Here is a 16641-nt window from a genome sequence, read left to right on the forward strand (position 1 = left end):
TTATCCTTAAAAAAATATTCTTTAAATATAAAATGCCTACTTGTTCTTCCTGAGTTGTGTTTGACAAATACTCCAATATTAAAAACACTATAATTTCTAAATTTAAGAATAAGGGGTGGTATTAAAAATACTATTATTTTTAAATTTAAGAATAAGTGGTGAAAGTATAAAGAGTTAGAGGGGAAAATGAAGCTAATCTATTATAAAGAGATGATCAACTCCACTCATACTAACTAGAATTATGTCTTGATCAATGCTAAAAAGAAAATGAATATTACAAAGATAAGAACTAATTCTCATGAGCTTGGAAGTGAAACCCCGTTTTAGTCATTTCCCAAAACACTTTGAGTGGAAGATGGAATTAATTTCTCTTGGATTACCTGGCCTTTACTCACATTTTTCCCCCTTTTCAAAACATCTACCACACTACCAACCGTCTTGACTTGTTAAATCAGCGAAACTCGAGTAAACTCTTAAACTCGTAATACTGCTCTTCCTTCTTTTTTATCACAGAAATAAAATTTAAATGTACATAAATAGAAAAATTTAAAAAAAATGTGACTATGTGCTTGCAAAGTCACTCTGGCCAGACCCAGATTTCCCACTCTAGCTCATTCAATTGAATATGGTGGTTTGTTGGATTCTTTGTTGTTGCAGCTCTCTAAAAGGCCTGTGCTTTTACCATTGTATTCGGGGTCTATGAATCTTGACTTGGAGCATAACCTCTTGTAGGTGCTTTTGCTCTTACTGGTATCGGTGGATTTGCAAGCTGAATTCTAGGCTGTGAACTACCTTTTTGCTTGTTTTCTTATTGTCTTAGCGACTCTGCTTCTGGTGGCCGTTGCTGCAAATTACATGGTGATTTGGGTATTATCTCTTCTGGTGGTAGCATTGAATACTACTCATTATTATGTTTTGAGATTTTAGATTGACCTTTCGATGAACCATATTGGTTGGTTCGAAATGAGTCGGACAAATGATGTTTCATATGATCTTCGCCAAAAAATCTTTTATAAACCTTTTAAACTTCTTTTTTTGAATAGAAAATGTTACTTTAAGATTAGGCGCCTGTTTAGCCAGATTTTAGGGATTAGGAAATAATTAATCCGCTTTCTTTTGCGCCCCATGCCTAAGTCCACCTGCTCCACAGCGTGAATGAAGAGGGGCATGGACCACAAATTCACTGCTCCCCCGATAACGCGAGAACCCATGGCAACGTTCAATTTTCGACTAATAGAAATCTTCTAGGATGGTCGCTTGACCAACTGAAACATGCACTCCGTTCATCAACCTAACTCGCGTCACCGGGGGCTTCTTGACCCCGAGGGAAAAAGGAGAATGATATAAATTAGGTGTAGTATCATATTTATTAGGATTATGGAACTAGTTGTTTTTAGTGTATTTTTTGAAATATTTTTATGGGTTTTTTGGGTTAAATTTTTTTAAAATTAGGTCACAATTTTTTGAAATCACAAATTTTACTTAATGGAAAAGCTTTAAGGATATTTTAAGATGCTGAATTTATATATAATCAAATAATACCAATCAAAATTTCACCCAACCAAATTTTTCAAACAAATTCCAACACAATTTTTTAAACAAATTCCAACCCTAAAAAATCTAAAAAATCAACAACACTTCAAGTCCACTGGAGAAAAAGAGTACTTAGTTCACCATGAATCGTCAGAGCATGTGCACAAAGCTCCTTGGCCTCACTGAATTACATAGCATGTCATTTAAACTATTGTATGTATCCAACTCAATATTTTGACATACACGGCAAATTATAATACAAGGTAAATTCGGTAGAAAGACCAAGGGTTGAAATTTTGGTGTGGACGGGTACTTACACGTAAGAAGTCTTGAGTTGAGATCATTCAGTCAAAACCTTTGTAAATCAACCTCAATGTGAGAAATATTGATCTATAACAGGAGCTGGAATTAAAAAATTGATCTATAACGGTCGCTGGAATTAAAAATCTGGAATATTTTAAACATTCCAAAATTTGTTTTTAATATTTATGTGCCAGTAATAAATCCCAGATCAGAAGCAGTCCACCCGAACCCCGCACAACCCACTGGGAAAAGATAAAACATTGCCAAATAGATAAGAAATAACCATTCGTCTTACATGCGATCGGGAAACCCACTGTAGAAAAATTGGTTCTGCCGATATTAATGTTTTAATCAATCCAGCTTGACCATGTCCTCAACGTTTTCCTACCTCAATCCATGTCTCCATAGAAGTTCCTCCCTTCCTGCATGTGATCCCACCGTTTTTTTCCAAACAATCCACAAAATGTAGTAAAAGTCAAGGAAAACGAAAACTTATCCGGCGAGGAACCACCTAATTCTCTAGGAAACGACAACGAGCCCGTCTGATGGTGTAAAGTGACATAAGTTTCCAAAAAACCAGAGCATTTCCAGCAGCTTTTATCGCTAAAAAGATGCCATCGCCATGAAGGAGCTTGCTGAAGCTCGTATTTGACTTTCAACAGGTTTTTTTGGGTTTTGGATGTGTTGAAGTCACTATTTTAGTTACATCAAAACTTGCAGGTGTTAGTAAACAGACACATCGTTAGATTAAGCACATGCCAAGAAACACACGGGGAGCGCTAACCCCAACCCGAGCCCAGTGTGTTTCGATCTCGAGACCTCTGGCTCTGATACCACTTGTTGGACCCCAACGCGAGCCCAGTGTGTTTCGATCTCGAAACCTCTGGCTCCGATACCACTTGTTGGAGTCACAATTGTCATTACACAAAACCCCCAGGTGTTAGTAAACAGACACATCGTTAAATTTAAACACATGCCACGAAACACATGGAGAATGTTGACCTTCTACACCGCCATTAATAAGGAGCCAAAAAGATGGGCTGGAGCTAACCAGCCATATGTTGGGTATTTAATGCCTTCACAGCAGCACGCGACTTACCCCAATAACACCTGAGCGGGCAAATATAATTTAATGCCGAATTTACCCGTATTATCGCGTTAAGTCACGTGCTGCTCTGAAAGCATTAAATACCTAATCTATGGCTGATTAGCCCTTTCCAAAAAGATGAAGTAGTCTCGGGATTGGAACCCATGATGTTCCCTTGATTACTTTTCTCGAGCAATGGTTTTGAAACGCAGCCTCCAGGGCTACGGATGCAACGGTTTTGAAATGCACATGAAATTTAACTCGACAGCGGAGCATCATCAAAACACTGTTTTTTCGGTGGGAAAAAATGCTTATAAATCAGATAGTACATTTACATAGTATTTTATTTTTTCTATAAATTATTTTTAATTTTTATTGTTTTTTGGATTTACATCTTTATAGTACTTTTGTTTCTATTATTCCTCGTATGATTCTTACATCACTATATTTAAAATCCTCTGAAACGCAGCCTCCAGGGCTACGGATGCAACGGTTTTGAAATGCACATGAAATTTAACTCAACAGTGGAGCATCATCAACACACTGTTTTTTCAGTGGTAAAAAACGCTTTTGATTTATGTTAATAAATCAGATAGTACATTTACATAGTATTTTGTTTTTTCTATAAATTATTTTTAATTTTTATTGTTTTTTGGATTGACATTTTTATAGTACTTTTGTTTCTACTATTCCTCATATGATTCTTACCATCATTATATTTAAAATCCTTTGATTCTTACATCTACAGTGCAAAAAAAATTATCTTTCCAACAACAATAAAACAGGGGTTTCTCCTCCATCAAATCTGCTTTCAATTCTTTTGTTGTTCCTTACATTTTTTCAAAAAAATACGTAACCCATCAAAACATGAGATTTTTATGAGAAGTTTATGTTCCCAGCATCTGTCATGACTTTTTTGTCCAATTCTGTTCCCTGTAAATGTGATTGAAATTGATATGAGATAGATGTTTAGCAAAGTAGCTTAAAACTATTGAAACCCTTAACAATGTAAACATTGAAACAAGAATTAATATTCTTATCTGTTTGATAAAAAAATAACTTGATAAAACCATAAAGAACACACAAATATTCTACGGTCTTTTAATTAACAAAAAAACCTTCCCAATTCCCTCACAAATCTTGGGATGTGATAATTAGATAAATAAATTGGTAACATTGTGTTTTCCTTTTTACTCATATACTTGTTAGCTTATTTTTTTCCATATTTTTATTTTTACCGCTGTAATATTTTATCTCATATATTTTTAAACGAATTATAATATAATAGTTACACCTCGTTGATATGCTTAGTTGAATTCGCTCGTATAATGAAGTCATTTCGATTAAAGATAAAATAAAACTATTTGGTGATGTATTTAAAATTTATTTTGGTTTTTTAATATGTTTTTTCATTTTCTTTTAACTAATTCAGTCTAGGATATCTTTCAAGAAATAATAATATGATAGTTACATGTCAACGACATGTTTAGTTGAATTTGTTGCATATAATGAAGTTATTTGGTTTAAGGATAATGCACATTGTTTGGATATATAATTAAAGTTTTTTTAGTATGTTTTTTTCTATTTTTAATTAGTATGTTTTTTTCTATTTTTAACTGATATATATATTATTATTATTTTTTTTTAAACAAAAAATACATCATTTTTTTATATTTTAAATTTGAAGTTTTATTGGGTTTATTTCTGAGCATAGTTTGTATTATTTATCAATATTTTAAGTTGAAAACACAAATTTGATTAATAATTTTTTGCCTATTTAGGAAATGTTAAAATTAAGTTTGACATTGTTGGGCAACATAAAATATTTAAGTGAAAGCTATAGCTTACAATATATATTTGTTAAATAACATAATTTTGCATTGTCCAATGGTTGTTGCTCTTGGTCGGCTACAACTTGCTAATAAATTCACCACTTCAAGGTTGAGTGCCTTTAGGAATGAATGATTCATTAGTTTATAGCTATGATAGAAAGACTAGATAGAGGAAGCCCATGCTAAGAGCTTTCATGCTTAACTCATCTCTTGCCCATATTGATGGTGGGTGCATGGGTAAGAAGAGGGGAACCAACTTTGCTTCCATGTGAACCGAATCAATTACTTTTGCAAGTGAATCTGCTCATTTGTCATTCTTTGTGAGATATAGCCTTCCAATGCTTGATGCCCTTCTTCCTCTTGCATCTTTGCTATTAGTGTTGTTTCTACCTCCAAATTATCTTTGTTAATTTCCGGATTGGAACATCCAACATCCATAGATAAGAGTCATGAGGTGTTAATTTTGCTATTGGAACATCAAACATCCATTCATAAGAATCACCACAATTCTCAATGAACTTGTAATATGATATCCACTTTTAATTTAATTTATTATATATATATATATATATATATATTTAACTTGCTCTCACTTAATGATCAATGATTCAGGGATGTGTAACTATAACTGGGACCATAAGCTAGTGATATTGTATCAATGCATGGATAATTCCTTACAAAAACAACTACATACTAGAATTTTCATTTATTACGAATATTTTTTTTGTGATCTCAAAATAAATTGCTATGGTTTTATGTTTTTTTTCCTTTATAAAATTAAGGTGAAGTAAAAAATCAAAAGAAAAAACAAATCAAAATTGTCATATCTCCTCATTCATATTTCATTATAATAATTAATGAGTAAGTCTATCTTAATTAAATATAGATTAAATACTTAATAATTTAATTTTTAATTATTTAAAAAATATAAATAAATTTAATATTTTTAAATTTATTAAAATATTTAAATTATATAAACTTCAATTTTAAATTAATATTTTAATTAAATCTTTGATCAATTTTAAACAAAATTAATGAAAATATAAATTACTAAAAATTCCACCATCCATCCCATTAAAAAACAAAAATTACATCACCAAAATAATAATTTATTAAAAGTTACACCGTCCATTTCTTTAAAAAAAAAAAAAAACACAAAAATTACATCACCAAAATTATAATACATCAAAAGTTGCATCACCGCCAAGGAATTGCTTCACCAAATTCTGAACAAAAACGACAGAGAACGATTAGAATTCGGCCTTTAGTTTATTTTTATATAATATACAAAAGCTAAAAAGACAGACAGCGGTCAGACTTCCGCCTTTAATTATTATTTTTATATAATATAAAAAAGTTAAAAAAAGACAGAGAACAGTAAGTCTTCACGGATATGAAAAAGCAAAGTTAGGTGTATAATGGTCATCACCTATAAAACCATTTTAAATAAATATATATATATACATTCAGATGCAAGATAGTCAACCTAATATTTAAAATGGTTTTATAGGTGATGACCATAATGTTTAAAAGGGTAAGGTACATTCAGATGCAAGAAAGTCAACACTAGGTCTCCGCCCATGTTGCCACAGCTTACTCTGAGTGATGTCTGACATGGCATCCACAGCCTCAAAACGGAAATATCGGCCAGGTTAATTGATATTTACTGTGCTATTCCATAGTCTCAAAACGGAAATATTGGTCAGGGTAATTAATATGTATTGTAATTCATATTTACTGTGCTATTCCATAGCCCCAAAACTTAAATATCGGGGCAATTAACATGTAGTGTGTTATTGATTTATTAATGATTAAGTTTTTTTTTTTTCACCTAGGTGGAAAAACCTATCAACTCAGGTGTCAAAACCAACAGTGAGGACAGCCATCTCTGGCTGCTATCCGCGAATGTCGGTTTGACTCATCATAGTTAGATAAGAAAACCACACCACCTGAAATAACCCGCTGGTGGTCCGTAAGGGAGCAGGTTCATCACTCCTGCCAGATGCCTCTGGGTCTTGGGCCGTTAACCTGTTTCCTTACGTCCGAGGAAGACGAGCTCTTAGCCAAGCAGAAGCAGTTTTACGGCATACTCCAGGCCAATTATTAATGATTAAGTTGTATATAAATATCCGTTACAACAATTAATATTTACTGTGTTATTTCATAGTTTCAAAATGGAAATATCAATTAGGGTAATTAATATGTGAATAGTTTTTTTTTTTGGAATTTTTTTTTGGGTGGTTTTTTTCTAATTTCTCTAAAATCTAGCAAAAATGTATTGAAATCACAAATTTGATGGGTAATTCTACATAATCAAAGTGACCTAAGGGTTTTTCAGCGTGCTGAATCCATATATATATTGAAAAAACCAGTGTAAATAACAGAAATCAAAATTTCACCTTAAATATTTTTCCCACTATTCCACTACACAAAAAAATCCAAAAAACCACACTAAAACAACTCCATTAACCTGTGTTGTGTTATTAATATATTAATACTCAAGTTATATATATACATATGTAAAATAATGTATATACAACCCGTACCTATTAATGAGTCAATATCACAGTAAATATTGGTTTCCATCTACCAAGGTATCAGGTTGTGAGAATGGGAGGAAGGACGCCCGACTTGTTACCCTTCACAGAAGCTTTTGTACCGGGAAACAAGATATCCTCCTCATCCAATGACCCGTCCCTCAGAACCCGAAGAGGGAATGGCATAAGATGCCCCGGCAGATCCTCCGTGCTCTCCTCTGCAACAAAGGCCTCCCAAGTTTTCTCGCAAATCCTGCGTACGATCCTCACGCATTCAACACTCTCTGGATGAAGATATTCATGCTGCATGCCTCCATTCTTTTGCGCGAAATGCTCGTACCACAGAGACATTCGATATCCGAATATTTGCCCTCGAGCTCGGCGCCCCTGCTCGTTGATGTGCTGTGGCTGGTAACATCCTTGGGATATTTCAGTGTCCCTAACTCCGTTCATGGATCGCTGGTTTAGATTGGCCGATCCTATGATAATGTATTCATCATCCACTGCATTACACAAAAGAAAATATGAACATTTTACAGTACTGTGAGAGTTTGGAAAATGAGCCCATCCTCATTTTTATGGTGGATTCTAGAATATTTTTTAAAAAGAAAAGCAAAGCAAAATCTCCATCTTATTTTAAAAAAATTCTAAAAGCTGCAACCAATATAAGAAATGAAGTCCGCATATTTGTTTATCAAAGGAAATATACCAATATAGATCTATTTTAAACACAGATCTAATACGAAAGAGGGAATCTAATTTATTCACTTGCAATTTTTTCTTTCTTTTTATGAATAGATATTATTTAAATATTTTGTATAATTACATATTATTTTTTGGCCCACATGAGCAAAACTTCAACTTTGATATACTGCACTGTAGAATGAGCCTCTAGGCTCATGTGATGTCCCCAAAAATACTATAAATATTTATTTTACCACAGTAAGAAACAAACTGGATAATTTTGATTGTTATTGTTTGAATTAAACAATGTTGTTAATTAATGAAATAGAGAAATGGTTTGAATTAAGCAGACTTTGTAACTTCTCACGATAGGAAGTTGGAAAAAGGGCAGTTGCCTAAAAACCCTAACTACCTCCCCTAACTGTGTGAGGCTCTAGAAGAAAAGGAGTGTAGGGGAGGAAAAACTGTGCTGATAGGTCAGACAGTAAGGGGAAGAAAAACTGCTAAGTCTAGTGATGACCAGATAGCAGGAGCACAGTGTGCAAAAAACTTGTGGAAGGCAGGGGTCTTGCAAGTAGCTTTGGGGGGGATTTGGTCCTGAAGGACAGATCTCACGGACGGGAGGTTGACAAGTAACATGAACGCAAAGGTGGCATCTAACCTGGAGGTCTCTTCTGGTATTAACTCCGGTAAGTGGCACCCTCTTGGAATGAACTTGTAGCGCAATGATAATTATGTGTCTTTAATTAAGTAAAGAAGGAAAGCTGCTGAGTTGTTAAGGCTTGTAGAAAATTAGATGTCTTAAACAGTGGAAATGTTAACGTTTGTTCAAACTAGATAATTGTATTTCTTGTTATATAACTGTAGAAGAGATAATTTACACCTAGTTAATCGTAATCTATCTATATAGTAGTGGAAGAACTATTTACACAAGCTTTACAATATTGGAAATTATTTCGCAGTAGCATCACTGTCAGGAAGGGGAAGGGTAGTACAGGCTCTTATAATGCCTGAGTGGCAGTTGGAACTAAAAGATTAGAACCATGTCGGCCTGACCTAGTTCTGTAGTTAGGGAAAGGCTCACTACTAAAATGAGCCCAAGAACAAGGAAATGAGAAACCTTGTAGCGACAGCCCCAGAGTTTTCAGAGCAACGATATAGTTATGAGCCTTAATGGCCGAGGGTCATAGGAGAACAATTCATGGAGTCACACTGGTCTAGCATGACAGAGAGAGATTATTAACTGACTCAAACCCAGAAGGTCACCATAACCCTAAACAGAATGGCTGTATCGAAAAGACTTTGACAGAGTACCCCTGTTCGGGTTGCTAGAACTTCTAGTCTTTTAATCAAAATAGCAGAGAATCATACGCTAAACGGAGAGGTCGTAGGTAAAAACTCTGACCGAGTACCCCTGTTCGGGTTACTTAGGGTTCCAACTCTTTAAATCAAACAGTAGAGTAATCCATCATTAAACAAAGACGTATGACAAACAAATAATGTAAACAGGGAAAACCCTGAAACCAGAAATTTATACAGCGGAGCTTGTCATTCAGAATGAATAGTAAATGATATCGAATAGCAACAAAGATTGCAAAGAATAACCAACAAATACATCTCATATTTCAAAGACCAAATTTTACAACCTAATGATAACCTGTAAAATTACTCACATAACATAATTAATGAAACCAGTAATATCCACAGAGGAAGCCAACTAATTATTCACACAACATATTTATAGTCTGGCATTACTTTCGGAGGAACCCAGCAAAAGCCACACATCGAATTAAAAACCAAGATTTATAACTGAAGAGAGAACATCTAGTCTATGGCATAGACGAAGACCTGAATGGTCTCGAATTTAAATAAAACTGTCCATAGCGACACAATTTTCCAATGAAAAACCAGACCTGAAGTAGTTCGTCGGTGCGGCCTTAGGAGTAGGTCTAGCATCTGGAAGAAACCCTAGTCTAAACTTGAGAATAATTACGCTTAGAAAATATAACATACCGGTTATCAAATTACTTTAAATGATTTAGGAAAACGAAGCAAACACCAGAGTAACACATGAGAGTCGGCGCTTGAAGCCAAAACCAAATCTGTGTAATTTCTCCATTGTTGAAATAGATAGACCTTACCCAAACCTTTCCGTTTGTCAAAGGCTTGAAGAGGAAAGCATAGTACCCAACCTGCAATAGGTTCTCCTACAACGAAGGGTTTGGCAACAGTGTTAGCAACGTGCTGTTGAAAACAGGAAAGAGAAAGGAGGACTGTCGAAGAAATAATTTATCCAAAACAACTTACTGATCAAGTTCCTTGAACTAGTTATACACTGCACTGAGGGACAAACACATAACCCTGTTCCTGAGCTCTCGTCAGCCAGGTTGAATCTTGTTACCTACAGGCCAAAATCGCCTGCGTAAGGAGGTGGGTAAACCGTCGGGTGCCGGAAGGAAAGGAAGAACCAAATGAGGCTTGAACCTAGCAAACAAGAATGAATCATCAACCAAAATAAGATCAACTGTAGGATTGAAAACCCGGATTGAACACCGTCGATGCGTTGTGAAACCCAAGATACACAGCTGCAGAGGACGATCCTACCCATGCCACGTACATGACAGAGCCAGTAAATTAAATGCCAAATTCAATAAACCAGATAGTTGGCTGAAGTGTGGGTAGAGACTTGACAGAATTAAGCGTGCAAGTACCAAGACCATCAACAAATTGTAAGGAAGGATCTCCCATCATAATAATGAAACCAATAAACAGTGAACCTCACGTTTATATCCGAATTATCTGGACTACATAACCGGATTTTCGACATAGTAAACATTGTAATTAGACCATGATCAAGGGTAAGTTGATATGTGAATAATAAGTTTTAACTAATTAAATGTTTTATTTCTTTTTATTTTTACTTTAATATTGTCGTATATGTTTTAGGGTTATGACATGTGGTATCAGAGCCCAGGTTACAAAACTGTGGCCTCTGGCAAATGTACTAAGCAAAAATCAATTAGGTATTATTTTCCTGATGATTCTCGATGATTGTTAACCCACTAACATGTTAAGAACATGCAACAACAGGTTATGAGAAGAATGGACAGTGTTACACACAGGAATATGGCTGGCTCAGGACCTGCGACATTCCCTGGGAATAATCCTGAAATATGGATACAGTTGGGAGAAGAGGCGCACAACACTAATCTTACTATATTGGAAACAGTTCAGGAATTAAAGAATGAGATGGCCCGCCTGCGGGAGGACAATGCAAGGTTGACCATGGAACAGGAAAAAATTATGAAAACCTTGTCTGATAAGTAGAATCAGCGGTAGCCGATTCCCAGCCCTGAACAGGAACGAGTGTCAGAAGAACAAGGTTACCACATAGAACTTGAAGGCACTGGAGGAGGGGAAGAAAATTGGGAAGAGAAATCGGATAATGCTTCAGAGCACCCCACCTCAAAAAGGTAGCGAATTGAATTACAAGGGGAATTTCGAAAAATAAAACCGCCACTCTTCGATGGAGAGTTGGAAGAGGTAGCCGAGGCCTGGCTTATTAACATGAACAAGTACTTTCAATTATATGAATATGATCACAACCTAAAAGTCCGCTGGCCATCTTCCAACTGCAAGGAAAGGCCACCTTGTGGTGGGAAGAGGTCAAGATTGTGCGAGGAGTAAGCGAACAAAACATAACTTGGGAGAAGTTCCAAAAATATTTCAAGGAAAGATATTTGACTAAACGATTTTATGATGAGAAAGCCAAAGAATTTCACGACCTGCGGCTTGGGCAACAAACAATGGATGAGTTTATCACCCGATTTACCTCTTTACTCCGATATGTACCTTACATATGAGAGGAAAAGGCTAAGGTACATCGATTCGTTAGCAGTTTACCCGTGGCAATGAGAGAAAGAATTGAGTTTGATAACCCAAAAATGATGGATGAGGTTATACGTAAGGCCAGGTTATGCTATCAGCAAAGTAAGCAGAAGGGAGAGCTTATAGGAAAGAGGTGGACTGACAAGAAAGGTAACAAGATTTCTGTGGGCAATAAAGGAAATCGTGGCAGTGTTAGCAAGGGGTTTTCCAAAGGGAAAAACAACAGAAATCTGCACAAAAACCAGCTCAAATTTAGGCCACCTGCTGAATCCAGATTCAGTGAGAAATCTGGTAAAGTTGATAACGAGGGGATAGAAAGACCCCCAGTACAATGCTAGGGATGTGGAGGGCCACATTACATTAAAAATTGTCCTCATCGAAAAGGAACTGATCAGGTTTCACAGATCCAAAAGGCATCCACAATAGGCAACGTTGATTGGAGCATCCCGAAAATTAATTCCGCTCTCGAAGACCATCAAGCCGAATACCAACTGACAATGGTGGAGTTTGAAGGTAAGAGTTTTGATCACCTTGTATCTATTTTAATTGATCCCAGAGCTACATAAGTTATGTAAGTCCAAAGGTTGTGGAACAATGTAAATTACAGTTTATCAAGTTTAAAAACTCTTGGCTAGTACAGCTGGAAACAGGGGCAAAGAGACGTGTGTTAGCCAAGGTCAATGATTACTCTCTTGTAATAGCAGGCCAACCTTTGAAGATAGATTTAAACATACTTCCCCTTGGGTTGTATGATGTGTTGATAGGCGTGGACTGGCTAGAAAAACGTTGGTCCATTATAAATTGTAAAACAAAAACAATCTGCTACAAGAATGAATTCAGAGAGCAGCAGGTGATGCAGGGCATTCTAAGGCCAATTTAGATTCGGCCAATAACCGCTTCACAACTAGAAAAGTGTATTAGGAAAGGATGTCAGGTGTATGCTATTCAGGTTGGTTATGCCAACTCAAAGGACAAGACTACCACCTTAGAAAGTATTCTAGTGATTTAAGGATTTGCAGTTGTGTTCCTTGAAGAGATACCAGGACTGCCACCCAAGAGAGACATAGATTTCACTATAGAATTGGTGCCAGGAGTGGCCCCGGTGTCCCTAGCTCCTTATCGTATGATCACGCTAGAACTGACAGAGCTGAAAATTCAATTACAAGAGTTATTAGATAAAAATTATATCCGCCCCATCGTGTCACCCTGGGGAGCTCCCGTGTTGTTCGTCAAAAAGAAGGATGGAACCCTTTGCATGTGCATGGACTACCATCAACTGAATAAGTTGACAATTAAGAACAAGTACCCTTTACCCCGTATTGATGAACTTTTTGACCAAGTAAAAGGGGCTATTGTATTTTCAAAAATTGATTTGCGATCAAGATACCACCAAATCAAAATTAAAGAGGAAGATATAGCCAAAACTGCCTTTAGGACTCGCTATGGGCACTACTAGTTCGTAGTATTACCCTTTGGGTTAACTAATGCCCCCGCGACCTTTATGTGCTTAATGAGCAGTATATTTCATTAGTATTTAGACAAATTTGTGTTAATTTTTATTGATGACATACTGATATACTCCCGGAATATTGAGGAACACAAGGAACACCTTAGACTGGTATTGCAAACTCTCGGGAACATCAACTATACGCCAAATATAGCAAGTGTGATTTCTTTAAGGAACAAATTCAGTATTTAGGACATATTATTACTAAAGATGGAATTGCAGTGGATCTCAAGAAGATTAAGACCATAATGGAATGGCCAGTATCGAAGGATGTAGCGGATATAAGATCCTTTATGGGATTAGCAGGCTACTATAGATGGTTTGTGGAAGGATTCTCCAGGGTGGCCTATCCTATCACCTCCCTGCAGAAAAAAGGGAAAAATTTTAAATGGACTGTTGAGTGCCAAAAAAGTTTTGAATAGCTCAAGCATCTGCTCACCACTATGCCTATTTTAAGTATAGCAGATCTAGTTAAGGACTATGTGGTGTGCACAGATGTGAGTAAGGAAGGGGTAGGAGGAGTATTGATGCAGGAAGGTAAGGTAATTGCCTATGAGTCAAGAAAGTTAAAGGAACATGAGCATAAACATTCAGCTTACGACTTGGAGTTGGCAGCTGTCATACATGCATTAAAGATGTGGCATCACTATCTGATGGGCAGGAAGTTTCTGCTGATGACAGACCACCACAGCCTAACTAGTTACTTTAATTAGCCTACTTTAAATGCTAGGTAGGCATGGTGGGTATATTTTCTGAGTGGTTTTGATTTCGAGATTAAACATCTGAAAGGGAAAGAGAACTAGGTAGCAATCGCTTCAATTTGAAAGGTACATTGCCTCTATGAAATTTCTTGCAGCGAAGGTGGACTACCTTCGAAGAAATAATTAAAGAGGCAACATATCAGGATCTGAAATATCAACAAATTGGACAACAAGTTCAAAATCCAACCAACAACGAATATTAGCAAGGTTATGTGATGGATGCTGGTGGCCTGCTGAAATATAAAAAAAGACTATATGTTCCCAAACAAGGTAACATTAAAGGTCTTATTTTAGATGAATTTCATAAGAGTCCCTACGCAAGACATCCAGGGTATCAAAAACTGATTACTGCACTTAGGAAGGAGTACTATTGACCTGGCATGAAGAAAGATGTAGCATATCTGGCACGTTGTATGGAATGCCAACAAGTCAAAGCTGAACATCAACACCCTGCGGGGTTATTGCAACCACTACCCCTTGCAGAATGGAAGTGGGAAACCATATCCATGGATTTTATAACAGGATTACCCAAATCCAAAAGAAACAACGACTATATCATGGTGGTGGTAGACAAATTAAGCAAATCAGCGCATTTTATACCGGTACAATCCACTTTTAGAGCGGTGCAGATTGCCAATATCTTTATACAAAATATTTTCAGGCTACATGGGTTACCAAAAACCATAAATTCTGATCGTGATGTAAAATTTACATCAGCCTTCTGGAGGACTTTGTTTGAGGGGTTGGGTACTCAATTAAATTTTAGTACCGCTTATCACCCTCAAACAGATGGGCAAACAGAACGAGTGAATCAAGTAATAGAAGGCATGCCGAGGTCATACGTAATGAAACAACTGTCGAAATGGGAAGATTACTTGCATTTGGTTGAATTTGCATACAACAAGAGCTATCACACTTCTTTGCAAATGAGCTCGTTTGAAGTGTTGTATGGGAAAAAATGCCGCACCCCCTCCAGTTGGGGGGGATCGGAAGACAAGCTGTTGCTGGGACCCGAAATGTTAAAAGAGATGGAGGAAATGGTCAAGAAGGTATGAACTAACTTAAAGGCAGCCCAAGATAGAGAGAAGAATTTTGTCAACAAGAAAAGGAGTTTTAGAGAATATCAAGTTGGTGATCATGTGTATGTGAGAATACGAGCTAAAAAGAGTACGCTACAATGGAGTGGGTGCAGCAAACTGGCACCCCGGTTTTGTGGGCCATTTCAAATATTAGCGAGAGTTGGGCCGGTGGCATACCAGCTCACCCTACCAAGCCATATCCGGGTCCACAATGTCTTTCATGTGTCTGTATTAAAAAGATACATTTATGATCCTAAGCACATAGTCAGTTGGCAAGACATACAGGTAAAGAAGGTAACTTAGGTAGACCTATTAATTTCGATATTTAAGGAAAAACTGACAGGTTCTATTTGTTTCAGGTCAAGCTGGAAAGAGAATTCTCGGTCGAGCCGTTGAATATTCTCGAACGAAGAGAAGTAATGCTGCGGAAATGAGCCATCACCCAGGTTAAAGTGCAATGGCAGCACTTTGGGCCGGATGAGGCTACCTGGGAGGATGAACAACTCATTAGAGAAGCTTATCCCCAGAAATACTGTAAATATTTATTTTACCACAGTAAGAAACAAACTGGATAATTATGGTTGTTATTGTTTGAATTAAACAATGTTGTTAATTAATGAAATAGAGAAATGGTTTGAATTAAGCAGACTTTGTAACTTCTCAGGATGGGAAGTTGGAAAAAGGGCAGTTGCCTAAAAACCCTAACTACCTCCCCTAACTGTGTGAGGCTCCAGAAGAAAAGGAGTGTAGGGGAGGAAAAACAGTGCTGATAGGTCAGACGGTAAGGGGAAGAAAAACTGCCAAGTTTTGTGATGACCAGATAGCAGGAGCACAGTGTGTAGAAAACTTGCGGAAGGTAGGGGTCTTGCAAGTAGCTTGGGGGGAGATTTGGTCCTGAAGGACAGATCTCACGGACGGGAGGTTGACAAGCAACAGGAACGCAAAGGTGACAACTAACTTGGAGTTCTCTTCTGGTATTAACTTCGGTAAGTGGCACCCTCTTAGAATGAACCTATAGCGCTGTAATAATTATGTGTCTTTAATTAAACAAAGAAGGAAAGCTGCCGAGTTGTTAAGGCTTGTAGAAAATTAGATGTCTTAAACAATGGAAATATTAATGTCTGCTTAGACTAGATAATCATATTTCTTGTTATATAACTGTAGAAGAGATAATTTACACCTAGTTAATCGTAATCTATCTATATAGTAGCGGAAGAACTATTTACACAAGCTTTACAATATTGGAAATTATTTCGCAGTAGCATCACTGTCAGGAAGGGGAAGGGTACAGGCTCTTATAATGCCTGAGTGGCAGTTGGAACTAAAATATTAGAACCATGTCGGCCTGACCCAGTTCTGTAGTTAGGGAAAGGGTCGCTAGTAAAATGAGCCCAAGAACAAGGAAATGAGAAACCTTGTAGCAACAGCCC

At 36.6% G+C, this 16641-nt stretch overlaps 1 protein-coding gene across 1 annotated transcript; it reads right to left on the reverse strand.

Moving 5' to 3' along the window:
* Window positions 1-7352: 7352 nt before the first annotated feature.
* LOC149189600 (phospholipase D alpha 1-like) lies at window positions 7353-10696 on the reverse strand. Its single transcript, XM_089410284.1, has 2 exons — window positions 10594-10696; window positions 7353-7795 (listed from the first exon to the last, which is right to left on the reverse strand). The coding sequence occupies exons 1-2, from the start codon at window positions 10694-10696 to the stop codon at window positions 7353-7355; spliced, it is 546 nt and encodes a 181-aa protein (XP_089266410.1).
* Window positions 10697-16641: the final 5945 nt, after the last annotated feature.

The sequence above is a fragment of the Pinus tabuliformis genome, chromosome 3_1 (assembly GCF_031772625.1).
Source record: "Pinus tabuliformis cultivar Carrire ecotype Pingquan chromosome 3_1, CPIR1, whole genome shotgun sequence".
NCBI classification, from domain to species: domain Eukaryota; kingdom Viridiplantae; phylum Streptophyta; class Pinopsida; order Pinales; family Pinaceae; genus Pinus; species Pinus tabuliformis.

Coding starts and splice junctions, on each gene's coding strand:
- LOC149189600 (XM_089410284.1), bottom strand. CDS start 10,696: ATGGTCTTGGTACTTGCACGCTTAATTCTGTCAAGTCTCTACCCACAC. Junction 7,796..10,593: donor TAATTTACTGGCTCTGTCAT/GTACGTGGCATG, acceptor TGTGTAATGCAG/TGGATGATGAATACATTATC.